The 27,518-nt window shown below is 37.1% G+C and overlaps 2 protein-coding genes and 1 long non-coding RNA gene across 10 annotated transcripts in view; 1 reads left to right on the top strand and 2 right to left on the bottom strand.

Annotated features, from left to right (window-relative positions):
• The window catches only part of LOC138190690 (uncharacterized), a 53,909-nt gene extending 40,827 nt beyond the window's left edge, over positions 1-13,082 (bottom strand). For 2 of the 4 annotated variants that reach the window (XR_011176735.1, XR_011176736.1), the window contains exon 1: positions 10,896-13,082. This is a non-coding gene — a long non-coding RNA (uncharacterized lncRNA). Of the gene's footprint in view, positions 1-10,237; positions 10,302-10,895 lie in introns of all 4 variants that reach the window. The other 2 variants (XR_011176737.1, XR_011176734.1) reach the window with 2 other exon arrangements.
• A 243-nt stretch (positions 13,083-13,325) lies between these two features.
• On the top strand, positions 13,326-15,597 carry LOC124213855 (BOS complex subunit TMEM147). Its single transcript, XM_046615555.2, has 4 exons — positions 13,326-13,458; positions 13,679-13,817; positions 14,069-14,290; positions 14,471-15,597. Exons 1-4 carry the CDS (start codon positions 13,382-13,384, stop codon positions 14,720-14,722), a joined length of 690 nt encoding a protein of 229 aa, XP_046471511.1. The 5' UTR covers positions 13,326-13,381; the 3' UTR covers positions 14,723-15,597.
• On the bottom strand, positions 14,607-22,513 carry LOC124213854 (DDB1- and CUL4-associated factor 8). 5 transcript variants are annotated; one of them, XM_046615550.2, is made up of 15 exons: positions 22,375-22,513; positions 21,517-21,735; positions 20,978-21,235; positions 20,624-20,884; positions 20,247-20,393; positions 19,901-20,124; positions 19,611-19,754; positions 19,295-19,527; positions 18,962-19,127; positions 18,689-18,857; positions 18,439-18,569; positions 18,016-18,135; positions 17,776-17,892; positions 17,324-17,480; positions 14,607-16,004 (listed from the first exon to the last, which is right to left on the bottom strand). In XM_046615550.2, exons 2-14 carry the CDS (start codon positions 21,638-21,640, stop codon positions 17,337-17,339), a joined length of 2,238 nt encoding a protein of 745 aa, XP_046471506.1. In that variant the 5' UTR covers positions 21,641-21,735; positions 22,375-22,513; the 3' UTR covers positions 14,607-16,004; positions 17,324-17,336. The 5 variants fall into 5 exon arrangements, with proteins under 5 accessions (XP_046471506.1, XP_046471508.1, XP_046471505.1 ...); XM_046615552.1 differs by lacking the exon at positions 22,375-22,513 and adding an exon at positions 22,166-22,368 and having other exon boundaries at positions 14,607-16,027; XM_046615549.1 differs by lacking the exon at positions 22,375-22,513 and adding an exon at positions 22,166-22,368.
• Between the last annotated feature and the right edge of the window lie 5,005 nt (positions 22,514-27,518).

Raw genomic sequence — 27,518 nt, 5'->3', positions numbered from 1 at the left:
TCTATCCTCGACTTCGAGCGGAGTTCTACGCTCGCTGATTTTAAAATACCGAGTTCCATTCCCATTCTCGTACCCATTCCCGCTTCCTTCCACTTCCCACCGCCCCAGATCCCTTTGCTGCAGAATTTCACTCTGTGCTCGTGGAAGTGTCCGAGGAAACAACGGTGACGGTATGAAAAAAAAATACTCAGGTACGCGGAAACAGTTTTTCTTTCTCATTGTTAACATTTAGTAACTAGCGTTGTATGCATCTCTATAACTCCACCTAACGGGAGTTTTTCACTATTACGAGAAGAAAGCTATTTGGTTTATTGGGCCAAACAAGATTTACAAATTATGCCGGGACAAGAGTATTTTATATTATTTGTATACCAGAAAATTATTTAATTTCGTATTGTAAAAAAATTTTTTGTTCTTTGATAACCAAGAATTTTCGAAAGTCAATTTAACATAAGGGTCTTATACATTGCACAGTACTCTCTGCGCTCTGTTCACATGGTGTTTTTTGATACGGATGAAGAGTGAACCTGAGTCTCAATACAGTCAAATCTTCTTTCAATATCGTGATCTAACAATACGACAAAAGTAGAAGAAATCTAGCAAATAAATAATATAAGCCATAAGGCAACCCAATTTTCTGTCAGCCCTGGTACTATGTTTCTTATAAAGTCCTGCTTAAATTTTCAATAAAATTTTATTTTTTTTTTCTCATTTAAAACTTGGATTTCATTGTAAATAATCAGTACCATGTACAACGCACATATACCAACAATATACCCAGAACCATGCGTGCTGAGGAATACAAAACAAAAGCGAACGAAAAATTACATTGGTACCAAAATAAAGATAGATACATCATGTACAATCCCCGAAAGTGGCAGAGGTAAAAGATACAAGATAAAATTGGATATTGTGCGGTTAAATATTTGAAAGAGGGTGATTGCTTCGATCGGCCAAATATCCCCAGGGAGACCCATCGCTGCACCGCATTCACCCTTAACTTCTTCGTCGAATACTGTCCGCTACGGCCGGGCTCCTTCAATTGCAAGTATCGAATTAAAAAAAACGCTCTCGAAAAGCGATGAAAGATGCTTCGCCCGTGGTTAGACAATAGCCCGATATTTTTTTTTCGACGATAAAATCAAGATACCTACTGCTCACATTCGCAATGAGAGTTAATGTACAGATCATGTTCTATAAATGGCACGTTAAGTTAATATCTTCCAGTCTTGGTCACTTCTTTATTACTCAACAAGCCCATATTTAACTTCCGTAACACCCAAAAGTGTTACAATACCATAATTTTTCCCCCTTTTCTTTCTGATCCGTGCAAGCATGGATTCTTAAGCTCAAGGATTATGACGGTCTGTGGAACAAGAAACTCTACAAATTAGGATGGTCAGAATCAGTCACAACTAGCCTTGATATAAATACTGTTAAAAATTATCACCGGACATGGGAATCGTACATAGGACACTGCGACGCCGCCTACGAACACTGAATAAGGGTGCAGTGGGGAGAGAGAATTGCAGATCAATAATACATCAGTGAACAAATCTATGTATACACATCTAACTGTAGTGCTATGTATAGCACTATTTACATTTACGTATGTTTAACAGGAGATAATAAGAAATTAAACACTCATTCACCAATAAGAAATGCTGATTTTCATAGAGCCTCTCGATATACGGCATTTTTATGCCAAATAAGTCTTAAATATTTGACAGATATGCATTTGAAATTCACATTCAATGCAAGTAGGAAATCTTACGTCTACTATTTGGATGGTGAGCTTGGAGTTTGAGAATATCAAGTTGATCCAATGTTAACTGTCGACACTAACTTTTCGTCCTGCACGCGCGTCGGTATTGCACTTTCTACCGGATTGTGGTAAAAAAAAAGTATAAATGATCCCCGTCACGATGTTCTTCTAATCGCCTCGCAGCAGATGTAACGACTACCGTGTGCAAAGGTGTACTGAAGTTAGCGAAATTTACACGAAGAAAAACGGATGTAAAAGAAGAGAGTCGAAGGGGTTGATGTTTCCACCAACAAAGTAACGCGATGACCTCATCAACACCTTTTATGGGACGTCCAAGTTTATATATATATTTTACTTGGCCTATATATGAACATAGTAATAACACTAAGTAGACAGTATTTTCGTAGCTCGGGAAGGATGAAAAATATTTTAATTTTTTACAGTAATTAGAATGGTTTTCGAAAACGCGAAAATTAATTTATGCTGAGGCTATGACGACGTAATTTTCCGAAGGCAAATGATCGCGCATAGTAGAGCTCAAGGCGTTGTCAACAGCAAATCGTAAGATACGACCAGAAGGTGAAACAATTTTGTTTAAAATTCTTAAATGAACATCTTACGATTTTCTAGATGTCTTTCGCATTTCCGAGGGTCTAACTATTTAAGAACTGATTGTGAGACGAATAGATTTCAGACTCCAAGATTTGCGAACAGTTAGGATTTTTTCGGCCAAACATCCAGCGATTTTGAAAATCGCTAAAATAAATTCATTCTCAAGCTCTATATATCAACGTAACTTTGAGATACAAAGCAATTGTATGCAGCCCCAAGTTACTGCGATGTGCGCTTCAAAACTTACAGCTGGTGATCCTACAAAGTTCTAACTGTCTTTTCCGCGTTCTGGAAGGTCCAATTAGTGGAAAAAGGACCTACAAATCAATCATGCGACGAAAAAATTTCGGCCCCTAAAATCGCAAACAATAAGAAAAGCCAACTTAAGAACCAACAAACTTTTTGGATCTTTTCTGCGAAATTTTGGTTCATGCTAGAGCTCTTTTGCCAGAGAAAACGGTTACACATAGTCTCGACACGTTGCGATTAGCGGTTCGAAAATGTACGAACGAAAAACGGGAAAATTTCGTTGTATTTTTTTCAGGTGTTGATCTAACAATGTTCTGATTGTTGTCCACGAATTTCCGAGCGTTTATTTATTTTAAAGAAACTGTAAGCAAATCGATTGCTTCGTCCGATGTTTGTGAAAAATCAAACGATCCGGGAAACCGCCAGCTCCGAAGTCGCTGTGATTAGTGATTCTAACTTCACATCGTACAACCATAGGAATTTTGGCATATTTTTCACGCATCTTATAATTCAATCTATTTCAGACTCGATACAAAAGTTGGTTACTACTTGTAATATGCGCATTACTTCGTATGCATGTATCCTGTTATCAAACTTGCAGTGTAGAGGCAATTTTTGTGCGTAGTGAAAGCGCTCATTGAGCAGCAATCGCCAATTTCATGAACAAAATTATACTTTTCGAAAGCACGTGATCGCTAACATCCCGACTATTGGTTTTTTTGAACGCCTAATCACTACCAATTTCTTGGGCCATAGAGACAGCGCCTACGTGCAGACAACGGAACGTACGTTCCGTGAAAGCACCTGATTGAAACCAAAACTTCTACAATCAGCTGTTTGAAAGGTTATCTCGCACCTAATAGCTTGAGAGAAAATCATGGCATCCCTGGTGACAATTATTTCTAAGCCAAGCTGCAAAAAAGTACAGTTCGTTGAAAATTATAGGAAATATTCGAAAATCGTAAGAAATTGTCCAAAAGCGTGGAACATTGTGGAAAATCGTCAAAAATCGTAGTGATTTGCATATAAAATTGCAAGTTTCGACGAAAAATTATAAAAATCTACAATTTTCTATAAAAGATGATTACAATTTCCAACACGGACAAAATAGATTTTTAATAGAGAGATAGAACTCGTGGAAATTCCTAAAAAAAACTGCTGGTTTCTATGAAAAAATTATAAAAATTCTGAATCATCTGTGAAACATAACAACAATTTCGAACCCAGGCAACATCAATTTACTTCTCATAGCAATGTTAGGATTTTGTTGAAAAGTACAATTTTTTATGAGTTTCGCGAATTTTTGTAACGTCACTAGATATCGCATCTCTCTCAACAGGAAAACAATGGCAGACAAGTTAAGTACCTAGCAGAATTGGGGTCCACCTTCCCGTCTTGAATAAGATCGAGACGGAATTAGAAAATCTGTTGCGTATTTTGGAACTCATCTTATCTCAATAGATAAGTAGTCCTATGATAAAAGTAACAATTGTTATCTTTCTAAACCAAGAATTTCTCAATATTCTACAGTAAATTATATCGATATCAATTTTTGATATAAGAAAATCGTTCGCATAAATGCGAGTCATTCTGCAATTATCTATGAGATACATTGATAATCTACGAAAAAGTACGATAACCTATGAAAAATTCTATGCCAGAACTACAAAAGTGTCCGAATTTCTTTATTTAATCGTTGAATCAAATGCGTAGTTAGGTGTTGAAATTATTTCCACCAGGGAACTGGTAGAAAATCGCTAATTCGAAAAAAATGTAGCAAGTTCTACTAATTTTCTTAATAGCTCTCCTTACGATCTTTCAGCAATCGTCGTCAAGTTTTGGAGGTTCTCACTTGTCCGTTCTGGCCGTCCGACGAAATACGTCCGCTCTAAATTTCTCGGCGAAATATGTCCATTCTAGATGTCCAACCGAAATACGTCTGTTTCTATAGAAACCGTCGATTTATGGTCACGGTATTCATCGCCATCAGGCGACAGATTATCAAGATTGGGTTTCAAAGACGTTCGTAAATGCTATGATAAATTCGAACTCTGAAATTAGTTTAAATTTCATAACCGAAACTTATGCATGCGAACAATGATTCAGAGATGGCTAGTTTTTCGGCAAAGTCGATTACGTTGGTAATGCAGATTCAGACCGTAGCGGCCGGCCGACAGTGACACTTGCAGTCCATGAATCTGTGTTACCAACTTAATCGATTCGGTCCAAAAACTAGCCGTCTGAATTAATGTCGACATATGTACACTTGGGGACAATGAATCTGAGACGGCTAATTTTTTACACTAGACAGTTTATGTTGGTAACACAGAGAAACCTAGAGGGCGATACTCGGCCGAGCGTGAAACAAACTCAATCGCAATAAACGTATCGTAACCCATGACCGTCGAATCTAACCTTAAAACACGTGTCAATCCAACAAGTAATTATCCCCGCGGTATTCTAATGTTAGATTCGACGGTCATGGGTTATGTTATGTTTATTGAGATTGAGTTTGCTTCGCGCTCGACCGACTATGGCGCTGTAAGTTTCTCTGTGTTGCCAACATAACCTTCTAGTGTAAAAAATGAGCCGTCTCAGATTCATTGACCCCAAGTGTACATGTATACAAAAAAACACGAAATTATGTAACAGTTTATTAACAGGGCCAAGTCAATCTTGTATACAATTTGGCACAGAGCAACTACACGGCATCTTTGACGGCTGTGATTTGCAGGACGATAATTTATAATGATCAAACCAATCACTGACGCTACTTGCTAGGGCTACTTGGAGCGTGCTCTGAGGTTAGAATAGTTTGCTTACGTTTGACTACTACTAGATTGCAGTGCTCTAATTTTGGCAGCCAATTTCTGAAACTTTTGAGATTCAATGCGCGACTTACCCCCACCACGTGAGTTTCCGGACCTGTGTATACGACCGTGCACTCGAATTAGCGGATCCTACCATAGATCCCTACATTGCCTAAGCTGCTGCCAACATAAAAATGAATGTGAAACTTCGTTTGCCTATCCTGGGGACGACAGATACCGTGATCGTGGCTATACGTTAAGGTACGTAAAAAAAAAACTCGATTCTTTTTCGAGCGGTCACTTAATGAACCCTCATACTTAATCACATAATATTGAACCTCCTGAAAGGAAAACGCCTATTTTTAGAGGTTGGGCATCGACATTTCGTTTCAGACTAATTTGTATTCGCCATTTCATTAGTGGTATGTAGTACTCCTAGCTTCACCGCGATCGAGCAAACCCACCCTTCTTATATTAAATAAACGAATGAACGGAAAGAGCTCAAATTTCGACAGCGCATCATTCTTTTGTAGCGGCATTCAGGAAAGTTACTTATATCCCGAAAATCATTTTAAAAAGAATGTGTCGTTTTTTGACACGCGTTACTATTCCTACATTTCACGAATTTCAGGAGACAAAAATTGCATAATTGAGATTCTTTTCACAAATCTGGACAGAATAAGGAGTAATTTGAGTCATAGTGAGACTATTTTCATGCAATATCAAGGTCGCTTGACGACAATTATAAATTACACTAATTTCGTAGATAAAAGATGCTCTCGCGTTCAGCTAAGTGTACACGGCCGAACGTGCTTGGTTGGCGTGGTCACTACGGTACGAAGTGGCGCTTACAGTCAGTAGTGCGGCCTCAGGCAGCTCGTCCAGGAGCGTAGTTATTTATTCGGCTCAAGGTCAGTGTCGTTACGATTATCACGAAACATAATTATGGGCATTTTTGAGCCGTGGTAGAGCCGAATAAATAACTACGCTCCTGAGAGAGCATTCTCAGGCCCACGCTCAGGCTCCACTGACCGCAAGCGCCATTTCATGTTGCGGAGACTACGCCACCAAGGAACGCTCAGGCATGCACCCAGCTGATCGTGAGAGCATCTTTCATTTACGAAATTATTGTAATTCCTAGTTCTCGTCTGGCCATCTTAATATTGCATGATAATAGTCTCACTATGACTCATTCTATTTCTCAATCTTTCCAGAATTGCGCCAAGTATCTCAACTATGCACTTTTTGGACCCTGAAATTCGAAAAATGTGGGAATTTCAACTTGTCAAAAATCATGACATTTTTTTAAACACTTTTAGGGATATGAGTAACAATTTCCTGAATTCCGCTATGCCAGAACGATGCACCGTCGAAATTTGAAACCTTTCCATTAACTTTTTTATTTAATACAGGAAGAAAAAGGGTGAGTTTGCTCGGTTGGTAAGGATAGGAGTACTACAAACCCTTAACGTATAAGAAATTCAATTCTGACGCTTGGATGGAGATTCCCTAGTGAAAATAATTCCTACGCCAAACTACAAAAAATTGCAGTTCGTTGAAAACTGCAGGAAATATTTGAAAATCGTAGGTAATTGTCCAAAAGCCTGGAACATTATGGAAAACCGTCGAAAATCGTATTTTACAAGTCGTATTTTACATAGAAAAACGCAAATTTCTACGAAAAATTATGAAGATCTACAGTTTTCTATAAAATAATGACAATTTCCGATACGAACAAAATAGATTTTTTTCGCAGAAACTCGTGGGATTTCGTAAAAAAAAAAAAAAAAACTACATTTCTACAAAAAATTACAAAAATTCACAATTTTCTACGAAAGTTAGTTACAATTTCAGACCCAGACAATATACATTTTTTTTCTCGTAGTATTCTTAGAATTCTGTTGAAAAGTGCACCTTTTTATGAACTCTAAGAATTTTTTAATCACCGCTAGATGTCGCATCTCTCTCACAAGGAAAACTTACAGCAAACAACAAGTACCTAGCAGAATTTGAATCTGCAATCTACATTCGAAGACTGTTCTTGTCATCTGTTGCGTATGATGTAAACGGATTTAGAGAATCTGTCGTTCATTTTGAACCTCAACTTGTGTCAATAGGTGAATCTTATGACCAAATTACCAAAGACAAATTATAACCGTTTCAAAGTTTGACACAAGAGCATCGTTGGTGTAGATGCGGGCCATTCTAGAATTATATGTCGAATATAACGACAATGTACGAAAAAGTACTGTTTCACGTAAAAGTATGATAACTTACGAAAAATTCTATGACAAACCTAAACAAATGTCCAAGTTTGACTACTTAATCGTATAATCAAATTCGTAGCTAGACGTCGAAATTATTTCCACCAGGTTTATCATTTCTCCATTGCAATGTACGGCATTTTACATGCAAGCGTCCTACTAACTCATTCGGTTTCCTTCATATTGAGGCGTCGTAGAACATTCAAAGTCCTACGATCTTCGAAATATTCAACATTCTGTAAATCGTAGTTTTTTACTTGAAATGATAGTCTCTATCCGACCGTCAGAATTGGATTTCTGGCGTGTTATTCAAACGGCGAATACAAAATAACTACGCGCAACCTGCCAAAAAATCACACAGCGTTTTCCTTTCAGGAGGTTCAATATGATATTATCAACTATGGTTTCGTGAAGTGGCCGATGGAGAAAAAAGAAAGAAATTTTTTATTCAGGCATCCTACTGTACATTATACACACGAGTCCAGGTTTTCCCATGTGCAAAACGAAGATACCCCTGTGTTCCGGGTGATACGGAGCTACGGAGGGTGTGAGCCTCTAGGTGTACCCACAGATGCTACTTGACGTATTCTGTCGATACGATGCTAACATCCCTACATACAGCAGAAACCCAATACGTGGTGCTGTATCCGTTATTCGTTATCGGAAAAGTCATGCAGTTAGAACTAGAATCAGAGGCAGGCACTCTAACCGTATGTGAGATCAAAGATCAGGAACAGAAAATGAAACGAGACACTCGAATCCGCGAATGTTTCCCGGTACTTAGTTTTCGGAAATATTCGATGCTCAGATAACTGGTCCTTTTAAATCCGAACCATTGATTCTCTAGAAAGATCGATCTTAGACTTCTCGTTAATTCTCCAAGGCTCTTATAATTCCTCAAAAATTCCTTGTAAATTCTTGAGGTGCACTGTTGTTAAGAATTTACTTAAGTTAAGAATATTCAAACGATACTTGAAAACGCCCTTGAAGAGTAACAGCAGCATGAGAAAACATGAATACTCGTTATACATTATTTCTCATCCTACGATGTATATCTCATATTTTATCAATACAACTTTCGTTCATCCTTGAATCAAATAAAGATATATAAAAAAATAAATAGTACGCAATTCCGCAAACGTATGCAGCAGGCTTTCAAAATGTTATTGCATTATTTCCTTTTGACAATATACTTTTTAATGTATCAGCTGTAAGTATTTCTACCGATAATTCTATATCGGGTGTTTTCTACCTTTTGACCACATGATACATGTGTAAGTGACAAGTATTTATTCACGATTTCGTTAATGCCTACTGCCGGGAAGTCCAATGACGTTTATTCAGAAATAAGATATAATGTGCACAACAAATAGTTGATTGGAACCAGTGGGCAGAAGCATGGAGTTTTCGATGGAGATAGTGGTGCAAAAATCATCCAGTCTGGAACCAGAAACTAATGGCAAATTCAACTTACAGAAAAAGTGTGCACTGACAATCAGGGGAATTTTCCTAGTTAATTGTATAGTCTTTTCATTCCCTGAAAACTGGGAAATCTGCACTCAGTGCACACCTTTTCTGTAAGTCGAATTCGAAATAAGCTCAACGTTATAAGAGATTCGGATTTGATGTAACACGGTTGTAAAGCATTCGAATTTTCAAATCTTGTAACCTGGGGCTCAGAAAAGGAAATTCCTTACTGTATTCATAACACTAGGTATACACCACATCTATGTGGGTGGACGGGTTGACATATTGCACGAGTACTTGCCTGCGAAAAACTTCATCATATACATATATTGAAAAGGACAACTCGACTTTAGGTCCGTGTAAGACCAATGAAAGCCACGGTTTGAAGGCGAATCGAAATCCGTCAAGTTGTAGGGTTTTAAGTCCTGTTCCAAGTCATAAAAAAAATCTTTGTAAAGTTTCAAGCCGTTACATCAACTGGAGCACGTGCTTCAACGAGCTTCAATTTTCCCATTCGGTAAAAAAAAACTACCCTCAATGTTGATTTTCGGGTGGATGTAAGAATTTCTGTTTGAAGTTAATTTTTTTCCAAAATTCCAAGTGTTAATTGAAAAATATAAATTATTTACAACCAGACATTATTTTCATTTCAGCATTGTATTAGCAATTTAGGAAAAACCGATTATGAGTGGTAAGAAAAAAAAAATTTAAGGACTGACTTGTTGATACTTTTACATAAGCAATTCGAATTTGACGAACAAATGTTCGTTGTCACTTGAATTTTTTTGCATTCACTCGTCGTGGCACATGTCCCCAATGTTTTTTTTTTTTAATGTTTGTAACAGGTCAGGAGCAGTCGCAATGAAAATTTTTCAGACCCACAGATAAAGGCCACCCTATTTTAATATGTTAAACAACGATTATAAAAACAAATTTCGATCACTATATTATAGTGCAGTAGTTTCATTTAGCAGGAAGATCATCGATAATACGACGCTCATTCTGTCGACCTAGAAATATGAAGAATTGTAAAAAAATCTCACGATTAGAATTAGAAAGTCGAAGCTCACCTCGATTAACGATTGTATTACAAGGTACTCCAGGTCGAGGGCACGCACTTCTTACACTATAGGTCTTTGAGGTCTTTTGATTAGATTAAACGAAAAATAAAGAAAACAATAATCCACTTATGTCGTTTTTTTATTTTTTAATTTTTTAATGTGATTTTCATTGTATTGTAAAGCGTATAACTCTCATAGTTAAATATTGAAACTGAAGTATTACTGACATATCAAGTTTACAATTGTTATTATACGAAACAGATGACGAAAAAAATTAAATATTAAACATAAATCCTTAGCATTCGTGCTAGAATACTTGAAAAATAGAAACAAAGTGTTAGTATGGGTTGTATTACTTATAGATAAAACGATGCCTATTTCATCAGAAAAAACTTCCACGAAAGTATTTCCACTTTGTAAACAGTACAAGATTTCGCTTTATATTATATGTAAATATAAGACTAAACAAATGTCTTTTAGCTTTGCAGATATTCGAAACAGCTTAGTATTCAACCACACATTGTTAATAATGTAAGTCATACGCATAAAAAATATGTAGAATACTTAATTTTTTCTCTGGGAATAAATAAAAGTCACTTGTTCGCCATAAAGGTAACTTGTTCACCTAGTACACTACCAGTAATAATTTGTAACTGCTTCGACGCACCTTACATCGCCAGCTACCAGTCTGGAACTGAATACCCTTCCGCCTCGAATCAGTAGATGCAAAGTTGAAGGGGGCTGAAGGCTCCACCCATCGACAAATCCTTGACTGTCTCAAGCTTCAAATAGGATCTATACCGGAGTAACTGAATTGGTTTTTTCTTCGAAACAGCAAGCATCACTGGATATACTGATCGTGAGTCAAACAGTTATTATAAAGCACAACTACAAAAGAATTTCATTTGAATTATCACACTGGTGTAAGAATGTGTAACAAATAACAGTAATAATAAACTAATAACAAATTTTCTTCACCGCAAACAAAATGGCAATAATTTTGCAAATTTCAGAACCTTTTCTGTACCATTAACTCTTTTTCAGAGGGTTGTGGATGCCCCCCTTTTGATATATACTATTTAATCAACACAAATTTGCAACATTTTTTTCTCTTTGTTAAGCCTACAAAATGATAAAAGTTAACGCCCCACACCATGTTGCCATAGTTTTTGTGCACAGCTAATATAACAAAATGACGAATTACTTGTTTATCTAATTCAAAGATAATTAAGAAGTGTCGATTTACTTTTTCGAATCATAAAATGACCTTGGAATTGGAAGAAAGAATTAAAGAAAAAATAATGAACAAACAAAACAGACAATAAATTAGTGTAGAATTTTATAAATTAAAGATGTTTTAGGAATCCTCATTAAACATTAGCAAGCGGTATTGATTCACAGGTACAGTAAAAAATAAAAATACAGTTTGATTTTTAATCACTATTAGTTTTTAGCAATGGTATAAAAATTTCACTTTATCTATATAATCTGAATTCCATCTGCTCTAAGTACAACTCACTGGGACTCACTGGCACAAATACTATTAAAGTTAGTCATAACATAGCCCGAAGCTGACAGAGCGGAGTCTCCGTTGTGACTGAATCACCCTTTCAGCAAGGGTCTACGAATGGAGAATGGCTCCCGTAGCCGATCAGGCGGTCTCACCCAATCGTGTACTCCCACCGACCAATCCCTAGCAAGGTTCTCCGTTCGGAGTGCTAAAAAGAGACGACAGGCTCGTACTCCATCCCTGTTGGTTGGAAGAGCAGCGTCTCCCCATACAATTTACATCAGATCCGACACCTAAAGGGGTGGATTTTTATCGCTAGGCTGGAGCATAGGGAAAAAGTATTGGCTACGAGGGCTAAGTCTTCAGGAAACTACTTCGATTGTTAAATAACCAGAGAGTAAAGGATCGGTAATGATTTTTTTTCACGTTTCTTCTCATTACACCTGCAACGGCAAGGATTTTCATGATCAATTATACCACACTCGTGTGACGCAAATGTAGATAGGATATTGAGATAAAGTATAGCATATTTTTTAGATGTTTCAGGACAATACTTATCCTGACATGAAGAACCCTTTTTTATTAACAGCTATTCATTTCAATAGGAAAGGGGTGCCCAGCCTGCTCCCCCTTATAAGGGGTACATGCTTAAAAGGCAAAAGGGTAAAGAGAGGGTTGAGGGCTAGGGTTAACCCTATAGAAGCATAAAAAAGCAGACAAAGTAAAGGCGAAATGTAACATACATCAGTGTACCCTGAAAATTTGGACTCAAGTGATTTGACAGCAGTGAACAAGGTCATAGAAATTGGCTAATCAGGTCCTTTATATGCTCAGTGGATGAAAACAAATTTCAATTCTAATCAATTTGTTAATGATTCTTGATAAATAACGATAACAAACAGAGTTCGTGCAGCATAAAAAAGAGTTTCTCTCACTTTGCGTTAAAATAAACAAAGAAATCAGATTCACCGAGAGTAAATTAATTTTCGTTTACTGGGTGGCTGGCCCATAGTTGGCCATACTTACAATTCATCATCGCAATTGAGAATGAAAATCACCGTACACTAACCTCTCCGAGCCGCATTTCTTAGGCAAATAACATTGCAACTTCATTCCTACTTTTTTGGCCTTTTAAATCGAATGAATGTTTTTTTTCTCCGACGAATCTTTGGTACCGCAGCATTCCCGCCGAACAGCGTTACTTGCGCAATGAAACATGGACCTCTGATTCTGCGCGCTACTTCTGCGCAGCAGCAACGCCACATGAGCAGCGCTATTTGACTGTGAGATACACTATTTTCATGCCAGTGTATTGGCGAATCCGTTTAGAAACACTGTAATCTTGTTGAATAGGGGGGCAAATCCCGTGCCACTGTACATAATAGTTTATAATCTAGAATATGTATGCAAACAGCATCTGTTAGTCTAGAGGATCTTATATTCATACTATAGAGAGTATCTCTATTACTCTCTCACATATTTTGCGGGCAAAAGTTGTGCTTCCGTATTCTAACCTAACCTAACTTCAACCTAAATCTACCTTTCGTGATCTACCTGTATCTTGATCATAAGCTTCTGACTTATAACAAATTCCGAAAACTTTCTTAATTGTATTTGCGCACTGCAACCCCATATCTCTCGACATGACCTTGTATCACTTTGGCAATTGTTTGGCCCTAGTTTACGTCCCATATTATCTGACCTACAAGTACTCCGGCCTGTAAGTATTCACAGAATATTGTTCAATTTCAACCCTGAGACGAATAGCAGTAACAACGAAAAATTCTACAGACTTGAAACTAGGACGTGTGTAAAAACAGGTCTCCAAAATTAACATTGCAACAATTCTATATGCTAAGCTATCATTTCACTTGCAACTTTGATACGTAATAATCAAAAACTCATCCCGATTAGTATCAAGACTTGTCATTTTCCTGCAGGTCAGAATATGGAGCATTTTGGAAATGCATTCAAGCAGGTGGCATTTACATCTTCACACAGCTAGTCAAAATGTTAGCCCTAGCCACATTCTTTCCCACTGCAGATTCGGTTGGGCAAGAAGGTTTTGACATTGTCGGAGTAGGTATAGCAATACTACCAGATTGGAAAACCAAGACACCCAAAATTCATAAAGAAATTTCTATAAAGTTCAGTCACATGCCTATGATATCCTACAATCACTATCCACGTTGGTATTCAAATGAAATTCAGGAAAAATTCCAAGTCACGATTACCAAACATATTAAAATGAAATTCTGAAACTTGTTTGCACAAGTTGGAACTTGACTTTCTGCTATGCAATGTACGATCCGATTTCCAATATTCCACAGGAGTTTTTGAAGTCTACAATAGACCTGGCGGATCTAGTCGGAATACTCCTAGTACTTAACGGAATACCCGGCAAAGGTCATGCTAAGGTTTTAACTGCTGGTATAGGATGGGCCGGTGCCGAGGTATTGCTGACTAGATTTTTACTGCTATGGGTTGGAGCTCGAGGAGCAGAGTTTGACTGGAAATACATTCAGAAGAGTCTCGAATCAAATATAAGCTTGGTAATAATATTGTTTCCGAAAGCATTCGGTATTTAGGACAAGTACCCAAGTCTAAAGATATTTACTCTCGATTGAATATTTAACCTAAACGCACCGTAGCGAGTATTTGAGATTTTTCTGTGTTTAAGAATTCCTTCTACTCCGGTTATCTATTCATACTCATTTATTTTTTTACAACAGGTTCAACACATTACAACTGCAACCTTAGTCTGGTTGTGGTCACGGCACGATTTGAGGCGAGGTCTTGTGCCAGTCGTAGTGAGCATGCTTTTATTGACAGTTTATAGATCGCTAATATTAGATTTTTTGAGCTCACTTCTGCTGGCTGGACCCTGGTCATCTCTTTTCATCAAAGCTGTTACAACTTTGTTCATGGGGGCGACTACTCTGCACATGTATGCAGGACTTGCTCAATCAATTGGAATATTCTAAAAATTCGTTGAACGGGTACAACACAAGACTAGCCGGTGTGTGAGCAAAAACACGATCAACGTGGAAAGAGTTCACAAAAAAATCTCAGATAGAATGTGACACTAAAATTTGAAGCACCATTATTGTGTAAGCTTACAGATTCCAATGTTTTGATATAAAATCGCACTAGTTGAATACAACAACTATATGAAAAAAAAATTTAGTACATTGATACATAGTATAATATTAACAAGTCCTAGTTTGTTACTTATGGTAGAATATTGTTTATTATACATGTGTCACTATTAATAATAATGTATACCGATTTATTATATTATGTCATCCTTTTTCGGCTTGGCGATCCAAGTTTGTGACTGAGGAAAGTGAGATTTAATTAGTCTTCATATAAAAGTTTCCAAGTCAAGAATGGGGAGACTTAAATTCGTTGAAAGTTTCAGATACATATTCATCTTAAATTTTTTTTAGCTCATGGGTAAGTACGCTCCCGTAAGATGGTAGAAAAAGTCGCAAATGTATAAACTTGGTTACTAATACAATTACAACGTATTCGGTTATTGAAAACAACCCTTTATTCAACTTTTCTGTATATCAAAACCCTAAAAACATATGTTTATCACAATTTTTAGGGAGAAAAAATACATATAGTGGTAAATCAACCTTATATAACAATGAGAGTATGTACTAACCCCCCCCCCCCTCACAAAGTTCTTTTCCGAATGTAGAGAAACAAATAAATATACATTTGAAAACTACTATTACATAGATATGCGTTTAGTGTGTACTCAAAATCTACTCTACTGCATTACGTACCGCATTATGTACATTCCTACAACATGCACTTTCAAATGAAAACTCTTGACAAATGACAGTAAAAACCAGCTTTCGAAAAATGTATTTTCCTTAAATTCATACACGACAGTTTTCAATGCATTGTGATTGTACCTATATACGACTCCAGATTGTTTCAAATAATTTTGGCAAGAACAGAAATATTTAGTAATTGTTGACTTTTATCATTGTTAACAAATGCCTGAATTTATGTAAGTGTTGAAGAAATAGATTCATGGTAAGACTAACTTTCTATTAAACTTATTATTTGAATACACTTATGAATAAAGAACAACTTAAAATACCAACCAACCGTAAACTGTGATCCAGTCCATATTTGTTACACATGGTGGTACCCATTGTATACAACAACGGTTCAGTCTTTGGATGCACAAAAAATAAAATCCATTGATGATTTCTTACCAATGCAATGTAAATACACATCGCAATGCAGCTAGAATATAAGATTGAAGAAAACTATAAAGTATTAAATTTCGTCCGTTCGGAGAATAGAGTACCCAGATAACCATATTACAGAAATAACCATTTGTTAAAGCTGCTAATGAATTGAAAATATTTACATAAATTTTATTGTCGTAAGTGTCTTCATTCGAATATTTGTTTTCCATCAATCTATGACAGCCATTGATTGTAGGAAGAACTGGAAATTATGCCAACAATCAAACGATGAATTTTTAAATCAAGACAGCGTGCTAGCAGTGAATGGTGCATTGAATGATTTGAGCCGCAGCATGTCCATAATATTCCAATGATAATATGCTAGCATGTTTTTTATATTAATGATGGGGTAATATTTATAAATAATTATAATTGTAGTATTAACGGAATAAATTTTTGATCTTTCCTTTCACTTTGCACCCATGTTGATATTTTTTATTCGTCCATCTTGCATTATTGTTGCCCGGATGATTTCAATACACCAAACTACCTGACGTACGAACCCAAATGTTTGAAAATTCACTAAATTGTGGCTCGGTAGGAGACTTGAATTCATAGAATCTAAAAGACCTATGTATCTGTTTTCCAGTGATCCCACCTTGAACGTTGAACCTTACGATCAGATTCAAGTCTTGCTTCAAGAGCTAAGCTACACAACAGTTGAAAGGAAATGCTCTGTAAGTCTTACATTTCATCCTCTAAATAGCTTGACATAGTTGTGAAAATCGCGAACAAGCATCTAATAAATTCAATGTTTAATGTACGCATGATGTACTTCGAGTCAATTTCGGTTTCAAGGAGGAAATGCGTTGTTTCGCTTGCGTCATATTTTCAAATGTAGGTTGGAAATTTATAAAATCCTTTCATAAACTCATCGTAATCTAATTCATCTCAAATACCTGACTATAATATTTATCTACAAATATAGTTATAATAAATTGCATTTTCTGTAAATCCCTCCCAGTAGTAAGCGAAAATTAATTGCTACAAAAATTACAGCTAAATGGCGAGATTATTCGAGTTAACAATGTGACCGTTTGAAATGAATTTTAGTCGTTTGTCGCAAATCTCAAGATGGTAGCTTCATGCTGGCATAATTACACTTTTTTCCAGTGAACGAAATTACTGGCATATAGAAAATTGCGAGTCGTTTGGACGCGAGGTTTGCATACTGGAGATACCTATGAATATCTGGGTATCTGAGTTTGGGAATAATGAATCCACATCTACTGTACTAAATCATTTCTACACCGTAGGTACTTATTCCGTCAGAAAATTGTATTACAGTTATAACATTATGCTGCACAAACTCACCATGGCATTGAATTTAAGACGGAGAACACTGCGGCCTCTCATCACTCTCATCTTCTGATGCGCTGTTACTGTGACTTGACGTATTGTCACTGGATGTACCAGCATCTTCACCGTCTTGCGCATCACCAGACCCTCGACCTGACCCCCGAGCACGGACCTATTCAATACAGAAAGAAGTCATACGTACTTAATTCTGCGGGGCCCAAACTGCTGGTACAGGCTACCACTGTTTTCCTATTACAAAAGTCCCTGATTTTTTCAGTTTTCCCCGGTTTTCAGACTTCGCGGACACACTGTCATATCCTCAATAATCAATACTGTTGTAATGTATGATTGACGTATTATTTTAGTGTATTCCACTACTCCTCACATTACGGGTAGTTTATTTTCAAGGAGCAGAAATAATTGTTGATTCCGAATCAGTTCAAGATTCAAAACAACTTCCTACTCACTCTTGGTTCTTCACTTTCTCTAACGTGTCTCCATAAAAACCAGAGCAACTGTCCATCAAATGCATCTGGATCCCTGGACATGTCTCGCTCTCTGCTCCTCATGTTATACTTGATGCACTGGAAATTTTTATTATAAATACATTTTTATTATAAATACATGTCAACAAAAAGTTTGTTATACAAGAATAAGTAATACAAAAGCTAATGCTTGTTTCTATGTAAAATCATTCAACACTTCACCGTTTCCAAATCCTTCATAACTGGTGGTTTCTCGCATGATGGGACCCACACTTTAACATCATAGTCTAATCCACTAGTAGCTAGAATTGGAATGTGCGGATGTGGTTCCAGCCGATTCACCTGCAATGAATTCATGTTTTGGTAAGTTTGGGAGGAAAATCAAACTCATAAAAATCCAAGTCCGGTTGAACTTCCACAACTTGCATTCTGACTTTTTATGTAACCCTTCTTCTCATTACACACATCACTTTACGCATGTGTAGTTCATTACTACCCGACTGTAGTTTAGTAGTAGAGATATATACCTAATACGGAATGCCGAAAAGTTATGGAAAGTATGGAAACTACTGGGCGTATTATTTCCTACTACTTGTTTACACATCTTCATATACTGAAACGGTTGTTAGATTAGATACTACATACCACGCCATTCTCATCTCCAGTCATCCACTGCACAATTGCCTCAGTATTCTTCTCCCAAATAAAAATGTTACCACAGTCAGAACCTGAGATAACAAATTCACTTTTCGGCCCAAAGAAATTCACTCCTTTTACTGAAAATTATAATTGCCATTTAGAAATATGACATCTTGTAAGAAACATGTTGTTCTGAAATAGGAGTTACAAAAAAGCAACATTTCTTCAGCTAGATATTCTTAGTTACAATACCTACCCGTTGCATTATTTCGATGGCCCTGATATCTGTGAGCAAAATCTCCAATTGAAAATGGGAAAAGAGTATCAAACAAGTATATATCTTCATCATTATAGGATGCTACGATTTCTGATCCGTTATAGTTGTATTTCACTGAAGTGACATGGGCATGACTTTTGTTATTTTTCTGCAATAACATGATTATTTATAATTATTTTATTTAATTAATAATACCAGGTTATTAGCTTGTTGAATCTTGTACAGAACAAATGATACATCCAAAATACACACCAAATGTTTCGGGCAAAGCTTGTACACGGGTGTAGAAACTTTCCGTTTATCATATAAACGCACATATTGATCTCGTCCACCTAGGCAAAATTCGTTACTATTGAATGGATTCGAATTGATGCTGTATAACGCGACTTGCGATTGGCCTTCCTTCACTGTCAAGAGTCTAGAACGATATTATTTGCTATTCCTTTTTGCTTTTCCTGTTGCTTTCGTGTATAAATTTTGTTAAGATTTCTTCTCAAAGATACAGAATGAACTCTGCGTTAGTTCAATACATTTGAATGTCAAATTAATTTTCAATAGTCATTAAGAAATGTACACTGGACTTACGTTGTAGGTTTGTTCTGACGTATATCAATTGCGAATACTTTGGCATCTTCACCAACAGAAAGTATTACGTGTGGTATTTCGGGATGAATTGAGAGTTTTGTAGCTGGGCCTTGGTGAGCTGCAAGTCGCCGCGAATAGTCTACCGATGATTTATGGAGATCCGTTAATCTGACATGTCCATCACGTGCACACGTTACCATCAAATGTTCAGATGGCAAAGGCAACCACGATGCCTGCAGATGTAACATGATGTTGTACTATAATCATGTTAAATTTCAATGGAATACATTTGAGATGAGAGATTGGCAATAATTACCTGAAATACATTACTTGTATGACCAGTTTTAAACGATTCATGTTTCTTTCCTAATGGCCAATCCCATATAACTACCATCAAATCGTCAGAACCACTAGCCAAATAATTCCCTCTTTGGTTAAAACTTAACGTATTGACACAGCCCTGATGAGAATAATTTCAAAATTATACTGTGATCATAGTTTTTGTTTAAAAAAGAAAATTATGCGGTTACGAGCTACATAAGAAAAAACTTATTGCTGATAATTTAGTATTCGTGCAGACGAAACAGTAAACATAATAAAGCAAACCTTGTGTTCCTTTAGTTTATACATAAGTTCTAGTCGTTCTACAGTATGAAGCGAGCCATACAATCTGCTCTGGAACAGTCTGTTGCAACCAAGTTGCCGGTTGATCAGTTCGGGAACAATAAACCACTGGGGTTTTGGTTTTTCTTTAGACAGAACTGGGTGGACTGGCTCATTAGAGCTCATCGACTCACTGGCTGACGTCCATTCATTGGAGTTGTCATCGCCTACATAAAAGATATAGGTTGCAGCAAGTTTGTTTTTCATAATTTAAAGCCTTAGAGTTGATGATTATTATCAAGGTAATAACAATGCCAGCTTATTATTTTTTAGTATTGGCACCACCAACCGGTATGGTCATCCTCCTGCCCTTCACTATTTTCTTCCGATTCATCATTGGTGTCTTCGGCAATATCCAGATGTGAACTCAAATTTGACTCTTCATTCACAGTTGACGGTAGATCATATTCACTTTGGGCAACATCCCCATCAATGGCTAGAAAGAATAAGTTAATCAAGAAATTTTCAGCGCTGTTTTGTAAGGTCGAGGAATTATTTTCTATTACCAATTAGGTCAGAAAAAACTACAAATGCAATTCTTACAAAATTGTGCAATGTTTCTTAGTAATGTGACCATAGCTGAATGAGGTTTTTGCACCAAGTTTATCTTCACATGCTGCGTTAAATGTGACTTAATCTTCAAAACGGGTTTTATGGGAGACTCACCTTCCGTCTCTTCACCAGTTGATTCACCAGTGAGTAAATCATCCGAACTATCGTGAGCCTCATCCTGTACATTCTGTTTGACACGATAGTTTCGTTTCCTGACTTTTGACTTCAGCTTGTGAAATTGTGTCGGAACCTCATTCCTAGAATTAGCTTCTCGGGACCCATTTACATTTTCATCTGTTTTTTGACGTTTACTAGAGTCTGTATCCAAACTGTACTTCGATTCATTATTTGAAAGTCTATCACCATCCTCTTGGCCTGTACCAATTGAATTCATTTTGTAATCAAACCATTCAATTTTCGTCATATCAGTTTTTAATGTATATCGAAGACCGCAAGGCCGATATTTACCTTCTGAAATTCCTCTTTTTGACTGAGTAAACTCGCCAATAGAAGTTGTTGTTCCTTGATCCTTTGAATCCAGCCCACTTTTCATCAAATTCGACTCCTCAGATAGTTCTACCTGTTGCTGACTGTCATTTGTAACCATTTCTGAAGGCTGCGGCCACATTTCGCCCTCCTTACTATCATCTGTCTTCAGAGAATAATGTGACTTCTCTGTAATGTGAACCCTGTCGTCCTTATTTTCAGTACATATTGCCTGTGCTGCTGTAACATTATCAATGTTTAGCTCACTAGTTTCTGTTCATCATTAGATTCAGAATCTAACTCTGTTAAAAACTGATTAATTTTTAAATATGAGTGGCCAAAAGAGTTTTTAGTTTCATTGATCAAAACTAATGTCATATGATAAAATCTATAACAACAATCATTCTTATAAGTATTCTTATAAGTATTTCGTACTATTGTGACAAAACATTTTTATCCTTAGCCAGCATTTTGAAATCTATAATTCAGAAATAGTCGAGAGTGCTATGAAGTTATGTTACCGTTATTTTCGTTTTTATTGGCAACAGTCTCTGCTATCACTTTATTGATTCCATTCAACTCAGTTTCATGACTTTTTGATTTTCCTGTTCCGCACATAAGTTCGTCATCGTCTTCACACTCCATTATTTCCACTGGCTGTTTAAAATATAAGTTTGGGGCTTCGATTTGGATATTAGATCACAGAAATAGTAGCAACATATGGATAATGTTGACTGAATCTAGAATGACACATCAAATTGTTCTTATATTTTTTAGTTATGATTTTGAACAATGTTCACTATATGGCATAAGAGACTTGCAGTCTTGTTTGCAAAAAATAATAAACTGCGGAAAACCTGTAGTGGCACACTGAAGTACCTTTCACGGTACATTACACATACAACTCACATCATCTAACGTAATTTCGCTTTCAATAATTATATCAATAATTGATTTGCAGCAATATCTACGATATATTACCGTATTATGGTGTGATATGGATATTTCACTAAAATTTGGTGTTTGACGTGATAACGGACGATTGATCTTAATCGAAAAATACATCATTTACAATTGCGTATGGATCGCAAAATAGCAGGCTGCATTCAAGACAGTTCTAATTCTTACAAAGGATAATAAGATGTAAGCCACCTATTGAATTATACTTGCCTAGTTACAAGAAAAATTCAGAACGTAATCACGAAGTATAAGAATTGCATCTTCTTACTGTGTAAGTCTATTTATTTATCTATTCACACACGCAAGTTGCCGCTAGCCAGAATTATTGAATACAAGATAGAAGATACACATAAATAAAACACCGTTTACACAGATCGTTTTGGTTTTCATTTACGTAAACGTCTTCGCTAACAGCTTACCTATAAATAATATTCGTTCAGACATTCGGAGCCACTGCATGGCACCGTTGTCGTACGGTTAAATCTAGATTTACGGATAGAATTAACCAATCGCAACAGCGATAAACAAGAATGCACGAATACAATTGTAACGTCCGACCGGAACGTCCGTATGTTTTATCGACTATTATTACTGCATGTTACTTTTGTAACGTCCGACCGGAACGTCCGTATGTTTTATCGATTATTATTACTGCATGTTACTTTTATCAACTAACCAAACTCGAAGTACGAGAATCTTGTAACCATAAGAAATTAAAACAACTGTCTAACTATTTGGAATATCCCTAGATGGAAATAACTATGAAATTCACTAGCCAAGGCTTAAAAACCATGTTACGAGATCTTCGTACCACAGAGAACTATAATACTATTATGCGTTATTATATATCACTATCACATTAACACTATAATTAACTAACACAATTATACCCAATTATTATATAGCACTCAGCAATGCCATTTGTGCATTCGGAGCTGAGAGCTATACTATAAGCAACATACGCTTTACTATATAGCCTGGAGTATAGAAGACTGTGAAACCATAGATAAATGCATAACCAATATAACGTAAAGATAGCACTGCTGCAACCCATAAAACCAGAGGCTGCAAAACCATCAAACCGTGAATGCTAATTACCCAGCATGAACTATACCTTCTTCCGCAACGCCGTATTGTAGGCAACACGCGCAACGTTTTGAAGGCAATGCAGATCTCCAATGTGGAGCCATACAGGGCCTTACCTAGAGAATACATTAGGAAACTTACCGACGAAACGAAAACGTTCTAGAAGCTTCCAAGCCGATTTATATCAATATAAGAATTAACAACTACAGAAGGGAATCATATACAAAAGCACACATGTAAACCTGCTCTAAAGCTATGAATCATCAAATTACTAAGTATTCTAAATCTGTTAAGATAGTTATAACACAAACAACTAAAGATATTCGCAGCAGCGTGATTCTAATAATGTTAAACAAATAACAAACTATGTTCATAAACAATTGCTATTGCACTCCAGGTTAACAACGACAGTAGTCGACTTTAATACATATGCAATTCTATATAGATACAACTATAAAACTAACAACGACAGTAGTCGACTATAATACATATACAATTCTATATAGATATAACTATAAAACTAACAAACGACAGGTAACCAAAATGAAATATGGGCTTTGTAACGAGCAAGATAGCAAAAACAGTAAGAGATAGACAGGTAGTTAAGTGGCTGAGGGGCGCCAGAAAGGGGGCTGGCGCCACAAAGGGGGCTGGCGCCACAAAGGGGGCTGGCGACACAACGAAAAGCTCACGCAGTTCGGAGAATTACGGAACCAAGTCCACGCACCTACACCACCGCACCAAGCAGCGATATACCATACGTAAAAACCTACAATATAGTAATAGCTAAAGAAATAAGATCACAGGCGTGCATGCGGCGAAGATGTCGTGCCCTAATTAGAATTCCTAGAAAAGAGGGGAGGTGCGCAAAGGCGACCAAAAAACTAGAGAGGGGGATCGTTCTGCGCAACGATCGACCCCTATAAAAACGGCGACCGATCACTCGATCGCTCTCTTGTGTTTCTACCTCCAGATTCGTCATCTAGTTCCGGTACAGTCTCGCGGTAAAATCCTTTAGCCTTTTGCATTAAAACTTTCATACAACGTTACTCTGCCCAAAAGTTCAGCGAGCTTCAACTCCATTTTTACTAAGTCTAAGATCTTACACTGTGTAACTCTGCGTTTGTGACTTTTAAATATCAAACTTATAAAATAAACCAAGTTAGTCAAAATATCCAAATATTAAAGTCAGTTATTCCACTAAAACCTCTCACCAATCTACAAGTCATCGCATCCAGAATACTCTCAAAAAGGTAAGCCAAATTAAATCTTTTATCCAACAATTTCTCCCTCTTCGGTTCGTTCGACTAGAGCGACAGAATGCCCGTTGTCCGGTGTATTTCAATACTTAATCGGTAATTGGTGACCCAAACTACTGATGTGAGTCTGGCTGTAGCTGCGTGTGAATGTTTCCGGTGTCTAACATCTGGAGATTTCCACTAGGTACCGTTCCGACGTCACACTTTTATCAACTAACCAAACTCGAAGTACGAGAATCTTGTAACCATAAGAAATTAAAACAACTGTCTAACTATTTGGAATATCCCTAGATGGAAATAACTATGAAATTCACTAGCCAAGGCTTAAAAACCATGTTACGAGATCTTCGTACCACAGAGAACTATGATACTATTATGCGTTATTATATATCACTATCACATTAACACTATAATTAACTAACACAATTATACCCAATTATTATATAGCACTCAGCAATGCCATTTGTGCATTCGGAGCTGAGAGCTATACTATAAGCAACATACGCTTTACTATATAGCCTGGAGTATAGAAGACTGTGAAACCATAGATAAATGCATAACCAATATAACGTAAAGATAGCACTGCTGCAACCCATAAAACCAGAGGCTGCAAAACCATCAAACCGTGAATGCTAATTACCCAGCATGAACTATACCTTCTTCCGCAACGCCGTATTGTAGGCAACACGCGCAACGTTTTGAAGGCAATGCAGATCTCCAATGTGGAGCCATACAGGGCCTTACCTAAAGAATACATTAGGAAACTTACCGACGAAACGAAAACGTTCTAGAAGCTTCCAAGCCGATTTATATCAATATAAGAATTAACAACTACAGAAGGGAATCATATACAAAAGCACACATGTAAACCTGCTCTAAAGCTATGAATCATCAAATTACTAAGTATTCTAAATCTGTTAAGATAGTTATAACACAAACAACTAAAGATATTCGCAGCAGCGTGATTCTAATAATGTTAAACAAATAACAAACTATGTTCATAAACAATTGCTATTGCACTCCAGGTTAACAACGACAGTAGTCGACTTTAATACATATGCAATTCTATATAGATACAACTATAAAACTAACAACGACAGTAGTCGACTTTAATACATATGCAATTCTATATAGATACAACTATAAAACTAACAACGACAGTAGTCGACTATAATACATATACAATTCTATATAGATATAACTATAAAACTAACAAACGACAGGTAACCAAAATGAAATATGGGCTTTGTAACGAGCAAGATAGCAAAAACAGTAAGAGATAGACAGGTAGTTAAGTGGCTGAGGGGCGCCAGAAAGGGGGCTGGCGCCACAAAGGGGGCTGGCGCCACAAAGGGGGACTGGCGACACAACGATAAGCTCACGCAGTTCGGAGAACTACGGAACCAAGTCCACGCACCTACACCACCGCACCAAGCAGCGATATACCATACGTAAAAACCTACAATATAGTAATAGCTAAAGAAATAAGATCACAGGCGTGCATGCGGCGAAGATGTCGTGCCCTAATTAGAATTCCTAGAAAAGAGGGGAGGTGCGCAGAGGCGACCAAAAAACTAGAGAGGGGGATCGTTCTGCGCAACGATCGACCCCTATAAAAACGGCGACCGATCACTCGATCGCTCTCTTGTGTTTCTACCTCCAGATTCGTCATCTAGTTCCGGTACAGTCTCGCGGTAAAATCCTTTAGCCTTTTGCATTAAAACTTTCATACAACGTTACTCTGCCCAAAAGTTCAGCGAGCTTCAACTCCATTTTTACTAAGTCTAAGATCTTACACTGTGTAACTCTGCGTTTGTGACTTTTAAATATCAAACTTATAAAATAAACCAAGTTAGTCAAAATATCCAAATATTAAAGTCAGTTATTCCACTAAAACCTCTCACCAATCTACAAGTCATCGCATCCAGAATACTCTCAAAAAGGTAAGCCAAATTAAATATTTTATCCAACAATTTCTCCCTCTTCGGTTCGTTCGACTAGAGCGACAGAATGCCCGTTGTCCGGTGTATTTCAATACTTAATCGGTAATTGGTGACCCAAACTACTGATGTGAGTCTGGCTGTAGCTGCGTGTGAATGTTTCCGGTGTCTAACATCTGGAGATTTCCACTAGGTACCGTTCCGACGTCACATATAAAAAATTTTCTGGTGCATCGGCCGGGAAACCAAACGTTATAATCGCGAAAAACTTTTTGTGACGCGAGTAGCGACCGACGGACGGCGGAGTTTTTGCGCGCTACCAACACGAACTGAAAATCACCCTAATCTCGCTCGATTTAATAAAATGACTAAACGAACTCGAATTTTAATACCCGTTAACTCGCCAAAATCCTAAAAATCAATGAGTCAATCAAGAATTTTTCCATCCGCTCTGGAAATTTCCCATTCAAATATTTCTTCAATATCGCAACTACTGGGATCTTGTATCGCCGAGATCCCTCGTTTTCATCGAAATACTCTGTCGAACCAGGATTTCAACCTTTAATCGAAACCTCTGACAAATACCCTTTGTTCTCATAACGAATGCTCCCAAAATCGAACGAAATAAACGGAGGAAAACGCGGAACCATAGCGAAGCTTTGGGAACAATATACTCAGCCGATTATATTAAGCGATCCGCACGAAATCCCGGACTCTGTAAAGGAGCCTTATCTCAATAAACCGCAGAATTCTAACCACACCATCAGAACTTCTGAAGATATTTGCTATTGCAAGGGAAATACAGAAGAACGAATAAAAGAAAGAAATAAGCTGTTCGAGCCCCCAACGCGACCCAGAACGATTAGCGAAGAAGACGCAAGGATTAGGAAAAAGGCGAAAATTATTTCTAAATACCTCCCGTTCAAACTTCCAACGATTCCTACCTCCTTTTCTCCGACACGGGATCTAAAATTCAAAATAAACCTTATTAACAAAAGATTGTGCAATCCCAACATTAAATGGGAAAGGAAGACCCTCCTGCCGATAAAAAACGCACAGCCGTAGTACATAGTCCGCCTTCAGACCGACGACTCAGATCACAAGTTAGTACGCAGGGCACCCAATTATTCGAAGGAGAATTAGAAAAATTAGAGGAGACGAACGCGTCGGGAACCTCAGGTCTAAATCCTGAACAGTCGCAAATCTCCAGCCAAAACTCTAATTCAACGAATAAAAATTCTCCGGAGAACTCGAGAAAAACAGAAAAACCCACTCAAA

Source organism: Neodiprion pinetum, chromosome 3, assembly GCF_021155775.2.
Source record: "Neodiprion pinetum isolate iyNeoPine1 chromosome 3, iyNeoPine1.2, whole genome shotgun sequence".
NCBI classification, from domain to species: domain Eukaryota; kingdom Metazoa; phylum Arthropoda; class Insecta; order Hymenoptera; family Diprionidae; genus Neodiprion; species Neodiprion pinetum.
The sequence above is the reverse complement of the archived record's forward strand: the minus strand, read 5'-3'. Positions and strand labels throughout refer to the sequence as shown.

What these genes read in the sequence shown, in the direction of transcription:
- LOC124213855 (XM_046615555.2), top strand. Translation starts at nt 13,382, where the DNA reads ATGACCTTGTATCACTTTGGCAATTGTTTGGCCCTAGTTTACGTCCCA. An exon ending in ACCTACAAGTACTCCGGCCT is followed by an intron (nt 13,459 to 13,678) that starts GTAAGTATTCAC and finishes ATTTTCCTGCAG; the next exon opens with GTCAGAATATGGAGCATTTT. An exon ending in AAGGTTTTGACATTGTCGGA is followed by an intron (nt 13,818 to 14,068) that starts GTAGGTATAGCA and finishes AATATTCCACAG; the next exon opens with GAGTTTTTGAAGTCTACAAT.
- LOC124213854 (XM_046615550.2), bottom strand. Translation starts at nt 21,640, where the DNA reads ATGGAGTGTGAAGACGATGACGAACTTATGTGCGGAACAGGAAAATCA. An exon ending in GCAGGAGGATGACCATACCG is followed by an intron (nt 20,125 to 20,246) that starts GTTGGTGGTGCC and finishes TCTTTTATGTAG; the next exon opens with GCGATGACAACTCCAATGAA. An exon ending in GAGAAAGTGAAGAACCAAGA is followed by an intron (nt 17,481 to 17,775) that starts GTGAGTAGGAAG and finishes TGTATTGAATAG; the next exon opens with GTCCGTGCTCGGGGGTCAGG.